Raw genomic sequence first — 12,850 nt, 5'->3', positions numbered from 1 at the left:
CCATCCCCTCTGCCCTCTCTGCAGAAGTAGGGGATGGGGCATAGCTGAAAATCCCAAGCTTCTAATCATGACTTGGTATCTTTCTGGTGACCAGCCCCCAGCCAGGAGCCATTCAAATGCCTACCTAGAGTTGCTTCATTAGAACAAAAGATGCTCCTAGTGCTTTATCATTTAGGAATTTACCAGGGTTTTAGGAACTATGTGCTGGGAACCAGGGGTGGAGATCAATATATTTTCTATTCACACACACACACACACACACACACACGGAGGGAGGAGGGATAGGAGAAAGAGAATGAACACCTTCCCTCCTTCCCTTTATTTGGGATGTACATTTATTTTCAGTATTGGGGTCTGTTCCAGAGGAGTCTGCTTTCTTATCTACAAGAGACGTAGGACAGTCCTAAAGTCTATCAAGGAAAACTATAAACCAATATTTGGAAAACTGCTGCTCCAGGGGCACACCAGGCCACCCTCACAATTCCTCCCTTCTCCCTGTAGTTGTTCCAGGACAGGGTATTCCAGACCTGATAGAATCATCCTCACATTCCCAGCATTCTTGTGTGGGACCTCCTAAAGGTGAAGAATGTCATCTCATGCCACTCCCTCTCAAGCACAATGCTGCTAAGCTATCCCTTGACCAAGGAACTCTCCTTCAATTTATCTGAAGATAAAATGGTTCGCTATGATTTCCTCTGGTCCTTACAGTAGTCTTAGTTCTGTTAACATTTGTGGGGCTTGGGGCGCCTGGGTGGCGCAGTCGGTTAAGCATCCGACTTCAGCTCAGGTCACGATCTCGCGGTCCATTAGTTCGAGCCCCGTGTCGGGCTCTGGGCTGATGGCTCAGAGCCTGGAGCCTGTTTCCGATTCTGTGTCTCCCTCTCTCTCTGCCCCTCCCACGTTCATGCTCTGTCTCTCTCTGTCCCAAAAAAGATAAATAAACGTTGAAAAAAAATTAAAAAAAAAAAAACAAAACATTTGTGGGGCCAATGCAGGACTCTAAGACTCAACTTCTCCCAAGTGGTGCAAGGCAATCTTTTGTGTTTTCTGCCTGAAGAACAGGGAGAGCATACTGCTATTTGTATGTATGTTATGCTGACATACTTTCCTGAGGTTTCATGTTCCGATATTTTTTTTTAACATTTTTAAGTAGGGGTGCCCGGGTGGCTCAGTGAGTTAAGCGTCCGACTCTTGATTTCAGCTCAGGTCATGATCTCACGGTTCATGGGAGTCGAGCTCCATGTCAGGCTCTGCACTAACAGCGTGGAACCTGCTTGGGATTCTCTCTCTCCTTCTCTCTCTGCTCTTCCCCAACTCATGCTTGCTCACTCTCTCTCTTTCAAAATAAATAAATATTTTTTGAAATAATATTTTTAAGTAATCTCCACACCCAACGTGGAGCTTGAGCTCAAACCCCCAAGATCAAGCCGCATGCTTGACTGACTGAGCCAGCCAGGTGCCCCTCATGTTCCAACTTTGAAACAAGTTTTGTGGGTTTTTCTTTTATATATCCAGGGCTATTGCCCAAATCCTTTCGATTAACATCGCAAGCTTATCCATTTTTTCTATGATATGCCAATGGATTACGGGGTATGTGCAGTGAGGGGAAGCCCCAGGGAACTGTTCTGTGGGGCAGGCAGTTTAAGTGTGCCGACAGAAAAGGGAACTACTGAAAGGGTATCAGGCAGCCCAGTGACTGGCATAGAGTAGGACTGAGCTGGTAAGAACAGGTTACAGGAATTTTGTGTGAAAGTATCTGAAAAGTTCACATTGGTGCTCACGTGTCAAGAGTGCAAAACACTGCTATCTATTTCATATCCTTAGTGTGTTGATTTCTAGGACAGTGCCTGTCCTTTGATAACCTTCTCAGTATAAGTACTGATAAAATGATAACCACTCAGCTTTTTTGTTCTTTTTTTTTTTTTTAAATAGACTTTAAAATCACAGTGAATTGGGACACCTGGGTGGCTCAGTCAGTTAAGTGTCCGACTTCAGCTCAGGTCATGATCTAAAAGCTTGTGAGTTTGAGCCCCATGTCGGGCTCTGTGCTGACAGCTCAGAGCCTGGAGCCTACTTTGGATTCTGTGTCTCCCTCTCTCTGCCCCTTCCCTAGCTCACACACTGCCTCTCTCTCTCTCTCTCTCTCTCTCTCTCTCTCTCTCAAAAATAAACATTAAAAAAAATTTTTTTAATTTAAAAACCACAGCATAATTAAGAGGAAGGTATAGGAATTTGCCATACATCTCCTGCCCCCACACATGCAAAGCTTCCCCCACGATCAACATCCCCACCAATGCAGTATCTTTGTTACAACTGATGAGCCCTCATTGACTCATAATTATCACCCCAAGTCCATAGTTTACTTTAGGGTTTATTCTTGGTGTTGTATATTCCATGTTGCAAAAACTCACGTATCTACTATTAGAGTATCATACAGAGGAGTTTCATTGCCCTAAACAAACACTGTTCTCTGCCTATTTATCCCACCCTCCCCTCCATAACCTGGCAACCATTATCTTTTTACTCCATAGTTTGGTCTTTTCCACGTCACAGAGCTGAAATCATACACTGGGTGACCTTTTTAGATTGGCTTCTTTCACTTAGTAGTGTGCATTAAAGTTTCCTTCATGTCTTTTCATGGTTGACAACTCATTTCTTTTTAGTGCTGATTAATATTCTGTTGTCTGGAACGAGTTTATTTAGCCATGCACCTACTAAAAGACACTTTGGTTCCTCCTAAGTTTTGGTAGTTAGGAATGAAGCTGCTATAAATACCCAAGCATTTAACTCCTTTGGATAAATACCAAGGAGCAGGATTGCTGGGATATATAATAATAAGTTTAGTTTTGTAAGAAACCACCAAACTGTCTTCCAAAGTGGCTGTACCATTTTGCATTCCACCAGCAGTAAGAATTCCTCTTGCTCTGACTCACCAACATTTGTTGGCAATCCTCCAGATTTTGGCCACTCTAATAGGTATGTATTGGTATCTCATTTTAATTGGCATTTCCCTGGTGACATGATGTGAAGCATTTTTCATATGCTTACTTGCCAACTGTGTTTCTTCTTCAGTGAGGTGTCTGTTAAGGTTGGTTCTGTTTATGTGGAAGAAAAAAAAACAAACACCTTTGTTCCCAATGTGAGTACTTTTCTTCTTAATGCTTTTCTGTAAGGCTTAATTTTTTTCACAGTGATACTTCATTTTTACATGAAAAATAAAGCTAAAAGAAACAGTGTTTTGAAAAAAATAAAATAAAACACGGTGGGGGGGTGGTGCCTGGGTGGCTCAGTCAGTTAAGCGCCCAAATTTGGCTCAGGTCATGATCTCCTAGTTCGTGAGTTCGAGCCCCGTGTCGGGCTCTGTGCTTACAGCTCAGAGCCTGGAGCCTGCTTCAGATTCTCTGTCTCCCTCTCTCTCTCTGTCTCTCTCCTGCTCACACTCTCTCTCAAAAATAAACATTTTTTTTTTTTAATTAGAAAAAATAAAAAACATGGTGGGGGCACCTGGGTGGCTCAGTCGGCTGAGTGTCTGACTCTTGGCTTTGGCTCAGGTCATGATCTCGCAGTGGGTTGGAACTCTGCATTGGGCCGCGCTGACAGCACAGAGCCTGCTTGGGATTCTCCATCTCCCTCCCTTTCTGACCCTTCCCCACTCACGCTCTCACAAAAATAAATATTTAAAAAAATGGCAAGGGGCACCTGGGTGGCTCAGTCAGTTAAGGGTTAAGCATCAACTCTTGATCTCAGCTCAGTTCTTCTTTTTTAATGTTTATTTATTTTGAGAAAGAAAGCACAAGTTGGGGAGGGGCAGAGAGAGAGAAGGAGACAGAGAATCCCAAGTAGGATCCATGCTCAGTGTGGAGCCCAACTTGGGGCTCGATCTCACAACTGTGAGATCAAGACCTGAGCCAAAATCAAGAGTTGGATGCTTAACCGACTGTGCCACCCAGGCACCTCTCAGCTCAGGTCTTGATCTCAGGGTCGTGAGTTCAAGCCCCATGTTGGGATCCCCACTGGGAACGAAGCGTACTTAAGAAAAAATAAGCAAATAAAAATTAAAAATAAATAAATAAAACACGGTGAAAAAGAAAAGAAAGAAAAATTAAAAATCAAACACATACATACATAAAACCAGGGTGGGTGGCCTGGCTGGCTCAGTAGAGCATGTGACTCTTGGTCTTGGGGTTGATCTTGATCTTCGAGCCCCATATTGGGTGTAGAGATTACTTAAGGAAATTTAAAAAATAAAAATAATAAAAACAAAAGAAAAGGGACTGAGCATGAAGACAATTGCTTGTATTTGCAATGCCCCTCCCCACTTCAAGCCTTTAAAGAAACACAGTTCTCACAACAGAGCCTGTTTGAAGTAATACTGAGACACACCCTACCTATTTTCTTTACTCAGCACCATTTAATTAAAGAACAGGTTTTTTTAAACTCAAAATAGGAAAACATCACAGTCTCTTAAGAGCAATACATTTGATACAGTCATAAGATTTCAAATGAAAAACATATTATTCATGCTACAGGTTTTTAATCCTCCTGGACAACACACAAAACAACACAGTACTCAATCTACATGGTTTCACAAGAGAAACACGAATTTCATTTGGACAAAGACAGGTTTAAAAAAAAAACAACCAACATTGAACTAATCCTTACGTTCTTACATCCCCCATCCCATCCCACCCTCAAATATGTACTGCTACCAGCTCCCCAGGATTTCTTTCTTCCCACCCAACAGCTCGTAACACGGCAGACACTGAGAGGTGTGTCACTGAATGAGTGCTACAGTGCGTTTAAGAAACAAAAGCTAATCGATTTGTTGAATGTTGAAAGAGGGGTTTAAGATTAGGTGAAACAAAGTCTAGGGGAAACTGTGGAGCATTGTCTTGTTCATGCTGATTTCAGAGCACAGGAATTGTGCTCAAAGGTTAGTACAGGAACTAGAGATACCAAGAAATATCCCACTGTTTACAAAAGGAAGACCGCACTAATGTCTGAAAAGAGCTTATAATACCATGGGAAAATATTTAAGTTATAAAGTTATAACTGAGAAGGTAGAATACAAAACTGTATATTCAGTATGATTTTAACTATGTAAAACCAAACCAACCACAAGATGCCCTAAAGAGGCTAAAAGTTCAAAATGTTTAGTGGCTGTATTCAAGTAATATATCTACAGTGATCTTTTTTTTTTTTTTCCTTTTACTTTACTGTCTTTACCAAAATGTTCTCTACTGGGGGGATTTTTTTTTTTTTAACTATTAGTTACCAAAAAAAAAATAAGACTGATAGAAGTATTGCATTTGAATTAATCAATTTAAGTCCAGCCTGTAAGAAAGGATTTGTACATTTATAAAACTATAAAACATTCTTAGCTACTCCAGGAATCGATTCTGTGTTGTGAGTAATCCCAGAGATGGAGGGCTTCCTTCCTCCACCTCTCTTCCAGCCAGGTGAAAAGTCTCACCAGTTCCTGCCTGATGAAAAATGCTAAACCAGGCAGCCTCGTGAGTCCACATGAACCCAAGAGTGGCTCTCCTCAGTGGTCCCCAGCGCCCAAAACCACTGGCCCCTGGTTAAAATGCTGGCAGCATTAAAAAAAAAAAAAAAAAATGCTAAGCCAAACAGAAATGTAATGGATTTACAAAAAGTAACAGAAATATCCACACTTGGCAAAAACCTATTTGCAGTACAGCAGTAGCTCCTTAATACTAGAATTAAGAGGACAGCTATTTTCTCCTATCTTCAGTTCAGCTGTCAAGCTTAAAAAAAGTGATCACCACAAAGCTAATCCTGGTTTAGAAACAAATAAAAGAGCACTGCAACAACAGTGGACACAGAAAAGCACAAAATTTAGAAAGTTATAAAAAGTGCTTTCTATAAAAGTAATTCCCTTTAAAACATTTGTTTATGGTATACACCGTAAGGTCCCACCTCCCCACCCCCCAAAAAAGGGCAAAACCTCCAAACACTTTCTACCAAAGTATCCACTGGTTTGTTCATTCAACAAACACTGACTGAAGGCTCATAACGTGTGAGGCACTGGGGTCTCAAAGAGAAGACAGACTTGTCCCTGCCTCAAGGACATGTCTGTCTTCTCCAAGTGGGAGGCTGACATGTCACCAACCACAACACAGCAATTAAAAGCAGATGCCACTGCTTTCTTACAATTTTAGAGTATGCTGCAATTCTCATTGAAGCACTTACACAAAAGTCCTTACATACAAACTTTCCTGACTTACTAGGAGGCAAAAATGCAACTACTTGATGAACACTTGAATACTTACAGAAAGGGCAGGCATTAAATTACATTTCGTGACATTTGCCCCTAAACATCACAATGCCTAGTGAAGTCAGTTAACTTTCCTTTAAGCAATGGAGGATTTTTCCCTCCGGGAATGAGACACCTTGAATCTGAGAATAAGTGACCAGTCCTAAATGTAGATCAAGACCAGTCAGTACCATCTAAGGCCGAGACTCAGGAGTGCAAATTTCATTTGTTTCATTTCATTTCGTTTCAGTCTCCCCTTCCATCCGCTGGTTTTCAATATGCTCCTGTGTCAGCCGCTCCAGGTCTTTCCTTACATTCGGATGGTCTTCCAGATCTTCATAGAGTGATCTCACGATGTCCAGTCTCCTGTAATTCTCAGGCTTGACTAGGCTTCGGACAACCTGGAGGCACCGCTCTTTCAGAGTATACACTGTAAATGCAGAAAACCAAAACCTCAGCAGCAGACTCGGGCCTTGGGACAAGAAATGAGCAAGATGCTTTGCCAACCATAGCAATTCCATTTACTACAGAAGGACCTCACTTTGGAGGAAAAAAAATTGAGTACATGTGTTGTGGCAGAGGGGAATGTGATGGCCCTCATAGACATCTCATGGTATGCATGACCTTGTATAATAACTTCCCCTTATAAGAGGGCTGGGCTTGTGATGTGCTTTAATTAATTGAACGTGGGTGACGTGACATTGTGCCAATTCTGAACCTAAGCTTTAAGACTGTGCCCTGCGTCAGACTCTGCACTGAGTGTGGAACCACTTAAGGTCCTCTCTCTCTCTCTCTCTCTCTCTCTCTCTCTCTCTCTCTCTACCTCTTTCCCTCTCCCCTGCTCACACTCCAAAATAAAAAATTAAGAGGTACCTGGGTGGCTCAGTCAGTTGAGTGTCCGGCTCTTGATTTCTGCTCAAGTCATGCTCTCACAGTAAATGAGATCAAGCCCCATGCTGGGCTGTACACTGACAGCATGGAGTCTGCTTGGGATTCTCTCTCTCTCCTCTCTCTGTCCCTCCCCCGCCCCTCTCAAGATAAGTAAATAAACTTTTAAAAATATATTAATTAGATTAAATTAAAAATTGTTTAGTTTTTAAAAATTAAAAAAAAAAAAGAAGCCCTGGCAACTCCTGCTTTTATGCTCTCAGGAGTCCCGAGCCACCCAGCAGGAGACACCACACAAAGAGGGTCATGCCCTGAGAAAGCATGGGAGAGGCTCAACCTCCTGCCAACCTGCCAGCAGAAGTCAGCCACACCAACCACCACCAGTGAGCAGAAACCCCCCTCGCTGATCTCAGCCCAGACTGTAGAATTATGAACAAATAAAAAGGTGGTTGTTATTCTGGGGTAGCTCTCACACAGCAACAGATAACCAAACAGTCTGTAACTGGATTTGAGGGACTCCAAGTCTATTTTATTTCTACTTTTGGGGGGCGCCTGGGTGGCTCAGTCAGTTAGGCAACTGACTTCGGCTCAGGTCATGACTTCCTGGTTTGTGGGTTTGAGCCCACATCAGGCTCTGTGCTGACAGCTCAGAGCCTGCAGCCTGCTTCGGATTCTGTGTCTCCCTCCCTCTGCCCCTCCTGAGCTCGCACTGTCTCTCTCTCAAAAATTAATAAACATTAAAAAATTTTTAAGATTTTATTTGTATTTTTTATTATTTTTAGTCTATTTTTTTATTTTGACAAAGGGAGACAGAGAGAGAGAGCAAGCACACAAGCAGGAGAGGGGCAGAGAGAGAAAATTCTAAGCAGGCTCCGCACTGTCAGCGTAGAGCCCAATGCGGGGCTCGATCTCACAAACCCAGACCTTAAATCGAGAGTCAGATGCTTAACTGACTGATCCACCCAGGTACCCCTCCAATTCTATTTTAAGCTCACTGGGAAACTGACACTGTAAGGGTATGCTATAAGGCAAAATTTACTACATTTATCAATTTAACTTACCAATTTTTATACACCTACTTCCTTAAGATAGGATCTACACATACATACCAGTTTGAACCTTATGAAGCTACATGTATTTGGGTGTTTAATATTTTATTTTAAAATCATCTTTACACCTAACATGGTGCTTGAACTCACAACCCCGAGATCAAGAGTCGTATGCTCCACCAAATGAGGTAGCCAGGTGCCCCAGTATTTGGAGTTTTTTAACCCACTAGAACAGTTTGTTTGGGTTCAACCTAATAAAATCAATCAAGTTTTGTTTTTGTTTTTTTAATTTGCATCCAAGTTAGTTAGCATATAGTGCAACAATGATTTCAGGAGTAGATTCCTTAATACCCCTTACCCGTTTAGCCCATCCCCCCTCCCACAACCCCTCCAGTAACCCTCTGTTTGTTCTCCATATTTAAGAGTCTCTTCTGTTTCGTCCCCCTCCCTGTTTTTATATTATTTTTGCTTCCCTTCCCTTGTGTTCATTTGTTCTGTGTCTTAAAGTCCTTATATGAGTGAAGTCATGATATTTGTCTTTCTCTGACTGATTTCGCTTAGCATAATACCCTCTAGTTCCATCCACATAGTTGCAAATGGCAAGAGTTCATTCTTTTTGATCGCCAAGGAACACTCCATTATATACATATACCACATCTTCTTTATCCATTCATCCATCGATGGACATGTGGGCTCTTTCCATACTTTGGCTATTGTCGACAGTGCTGCTATAAACATGGGGGTGCATGTGCCCCCTTTGAAACAGCACACCTGTATCCCTTGGATAAATACCTAGTAGTGCAATTGCTGGGTCATAGGTCATTTTCTATTTAAAATCAAATGAGTTTTAAACAAATCGTAAACCATGATATTAACATTCAATTTGGTGTGTTTTTTTTTAACCCCTGATTGGCACTGTGAGGCTTGAGTGGGTTAAATAACATTAAAAGGTACAACACTAGGGATGCCCAGGCAGCTCAGTTAAGTGTCCAACTCTTGATTTCCGCTCAGGTCATGATCTCATAGTGTACAGCCTGCTCAAGATCCTCTCTCTCCCTCTCCCTCTGACCTTCCTCTACTCACAGGCACACTCTCTCACACTCTCAGAAAAAAAAGAAAAAAAAAGATACAACACTAGAAGCCATGATATCTCATTCTCTATACTTTATTCTTCTCTAAGACTCTAGGGCATAATTCTGCTCTAAGGCCAGGGAAACGAAAATGTATTCATAATTACATGAGATATTTTACTTATTTATTAAATTTTGTAAGTAATTTCTACTCCCAATGTGAGGCGTGAACTCACAACCCTGAGATCAAGAGTCACATGCTCTACCGACTGAACCAGCCAGGTACCCTGACAATCAGGTATTTTAATTCAGCTCATTTCTGACAAGCCCAAAGAGCTTCTGAGCAACCACATCTTTGTTCAATATAGAAGATACAAATAAATTAGTTCCATTTTATTTATAGTGGAAAAAAGGACACAGAAAGGTTGGAAAATTTGACTAGCATCCAGCAAAAACCAATAAAGGTTTGGATCCTTCAAGTTGCTTATTCTCTACTTATTCCAACAGCCTTATCTTTTGATTTATCATTTTTAATTAAATAATTATTTATTTATTTTTAAGTAGGATCTATGGTCAATATGGGGCTTGAATTCACGATGCTGAGATCAAGAATCACATGTTTTACCCACTGAGCCCAGCCAGGCACCCCCAGCCTTATCTTTTTATAAAGTAAGATAGAACATCAGTACCTGGCAGTGTGATGTTGGCAAAAATAGGCTGTCCATCAACATTGAGAGATGGCACAAATAGTTCAGTTTGGTTAACCAGGAGCCCATCATATGTCCCTGCATCTCGGAAAAGCCAAAGGTGACCTGTTAAAACAAGAAGAGGCTGTTATGTAGCCACACACCCATTTCCTTCATCTTCCTGGATTTGACCCTGAAGTCCTTGCCTCCCACGCTACTTAAATATCTTACTAAGTCCTCCCAGTAATATTACCTTACTCAGTCCTCACAACAGATCTATTTACAGATGAGCAAATAGATCTGAAAAAGCCAAGTGACTTGCTCAAGGCAACAAGGGCAGTAAGGGAAAAAGAGCAGATACTTGAGGCTTCAAATACAGCACCCTTTCTGCTACCATGGTCAAAAAGCAAATACATGCATTGCGAATCACACCCAACACTGCAAACTAAAAGAACTTCACCAACTCTTTACATCTGTGCTTCTCAAGAACAAGAAGATGCAAAAAGATCATGTTCAGAAAAGGAAGCCACACAGAAAAGGGTACATTCTGTATGAATAGACCAAACTAATTTATGGTGTGAAAAATCAAAAGAATGGTTGCCTCTGAAAGGGAGGGGACTGAGTGGAAAGGGGCAGGAAGGAACTTCTGGGAGTGATGGAAATGTTTTAACCTATAGTTTGATCTAGGTGTCGTATTTGTCAAAAACGCATCAATCTCTAAGATCTGTGCGTTTTACTGTATGTAAGGTATACATGAATTTAGAAACAAATTCATCATATGCAAAAAGAGAGAGAGACAGAGACAGAGACAGAGACAGAGAGAGAGAGAGGAAGAAGGCAACCCCCCCGCCCTTCCCCAGGACTAACATTCTGTTTAAGGCAGGTGGAAAGCATGTCTGAATGTGTTCCTGGGACACAAATGTACTTGAAGATTTGGTGGGAAATTTTAAGAAATGTAAACTGGTAAAAAAAAATTGTATTATAGTAAAACTTACATAAAATTGACCATTTTAACCATTTTAAGTGTACTGTTCAGTGTCATTAAGTACATTCACACAGTAAGTCATTTTTTTTTTTATTGTTTATTTATTTCTGAAAGGCAGAGAGACAGAGCGTGAGTGGGGGAGGGGCAGAGAGAGAGGGAGACACAGAACTTGAGGCAGGCTCCAGGCTCTGAGCTGTCAACACAGAGCCCTATGCGGGGCTTGAACCCACGGACTGCGAGATCATGACCTGAGCTGGGCGTGGGATGCTTAACCTACTGAGCCAACCGGGCGCCCCTCATGGTAGGTAATTTTTTAAAAGTTTATATTAAGGGGCGCCTGGGTGGTGCAGTCAGTTGAGGGGCAGACTCTAGGTTTTGTTGGCTCAGGTCATGGTCTGCCCCCCTCTCTCTCCGCCCCCTCTCTCAAAATAAATAAAACTTAAAAAAAAAAAAAAGATTCTCTAAAAAAAATTTATGTTAACTCAAGCACAGATAAATTTTGGATGAAAAAAAACAAAATGTCACACAATTTCCTAGATAAAATAGAAGACTACGGAAATGTTGATCCCTGGAAGAACTGTGTTCTCCCTCCTTTAATATCAGGGGAAGTTTGGAGTAAAAGTCTGAGAAACATTACCGCGTACTCTCAAGGCAAAACGATCCATTGGAAAGCTGTCCTTAACTGAAACTTACACACCCCTTCCCTTCACTGAGCTAGGTGTCTGCTCCAAGCTCCCACGGGCCGCTGTGCTCCGTTCCTCCTGCAGCAACTGTGACACTGGCTTGTTCTCATCTGTTTATGCATGCATCTGTCTCCCCGACTGGACTGTGTTCTCCATGAAGGGCAGGGACCTAACGCGGACCTGGCCCACTGGGTACACTCGGGAATGTGAGATTCTCTCAGAGACGTAATGAACAAACGGGCATTAGGTACGGAGCACTTTTAGGGGTAAATATACGTGTAAGGGGGAAAAGCCACCTCCGATGCAAATTACTCAGTCCTATAAGAAAGAATTAGGTGCCACCCAGTAGCAGCGTCAACCTGCATCTGTCACAACCTCTCTGGGGCACCAGCAGGCGTTCGCGGCGCCCCGGGACAAAGCAGGAGGCGCGGCCGGGCTGGGCCGGCCCGGGCCAGGGCGACCCCGGCTCACCTACCTCGGTAGCTATGGATGCGGCGGCCCGTGCCGGGCGGCAGCGTCGGGTACGGCTGCGGCTCGCCGTCGAAGTTGAGCCACACCGGCAGCACGACGCGCGGACTGCGGTTGCAGAAGATGACCTGAGACGGCTCGCAAGAGTTCACTGAGCGTAGCACCGGTCGCGGCTGCCCAGCCTCCATCTCCTCCTCGGCTCCCGGCTCTTCGGGGTCAGACTCTTCCGGGCCAGACTCCTCGGCGCCCGACTCCTCCCCGCCGTACTCTTCAGGGCCCACCTCCTCCGCGTCCACCTCCTCCTCACCGGCCTCGGCCTCTTCCAAGTTCCCTGCCTTCCGGGGCATTACTTCCCGGAGCCTAGACAACCCGGGCCTCGCCGCCTCGGGATTTGTGGGGCCGTACGGGGTGGGGCGTGGCGCGCGTGCGTGCGCGTCCCCGCAAGCGTGCGTGCTGTTTCTGCGCGCTCTCGGTCGGTTGTGGAAGATGCTCGCAGAAATGGCCGGCTTGAGACTGTGCGCAAGCGCAGGTGGAACCTCCAGCCACAGGAACCGAGCATTCAGGAGGCAGAGGCTGACGCTGGGCCACCTCGTCCACGGTTTCCTCTGTAAAGTGGATTCTTTTTTCGCACCGATAAGTTTTTGACACAGCATTTCCTTAGCTTCATTTATTCTAAGACCTTCATGGTTTTTGCCATATTCTCCCTACCAAATGCGCTATTATTTATTTAATAATTTTCTCGTT

At 43.3% G+C, this 12,850-nt stretch overlaps 1 protein-coding gene across 1 annotated transcript; it reads right to left on the bottom strand.

The window, feature by feature from the left end:
* Window positions 1-4,396: 4,396 nt before the first annotated feature.
* Window positions 4,397-12,502, bottom strand: VHL (von Hippel-Lindau tumor suppressor). The gene is made up of 3 exons (XM_047846410.1): window positions 12,114-12,502; window positions 9,974-10,096; window positions 4,397-6,707 (listed from the first exon to the last, which is right to left on the bottom strand). Exons 1-3 carry the CDS (start codon window positions 12,451-12,453, stop codon window positions 6,514-6,516), a joined length of 657 nt encoding a protein of 218 aa, XP_047702366.1. The 5' UTR covers window positions 12,454-12,502; the 3' UTR covers window positions 4,397-6,513.
* Window positions 12,503-12,850: the final 348 nt, after the last annotated feature.

This window comes from Prionailurus viverrinus, chromosome A2 (assembly GCF_022837055.1).
Source record: "Prionailurus viverrinus isolate Anna chromosome A2, UM_Priviv_1.0, whole genome shotgun sequence".
NCBI lineage: Eukaryota > Metazoa > Chordata > Mammalia > Carnivora > Felidae > Prionailurus > Prionailurus viverrinus.
Note: the sequence above shows the minus strand (reverse complement) of the source record. Positions and strands in the feature narration are given on the sequence as shown.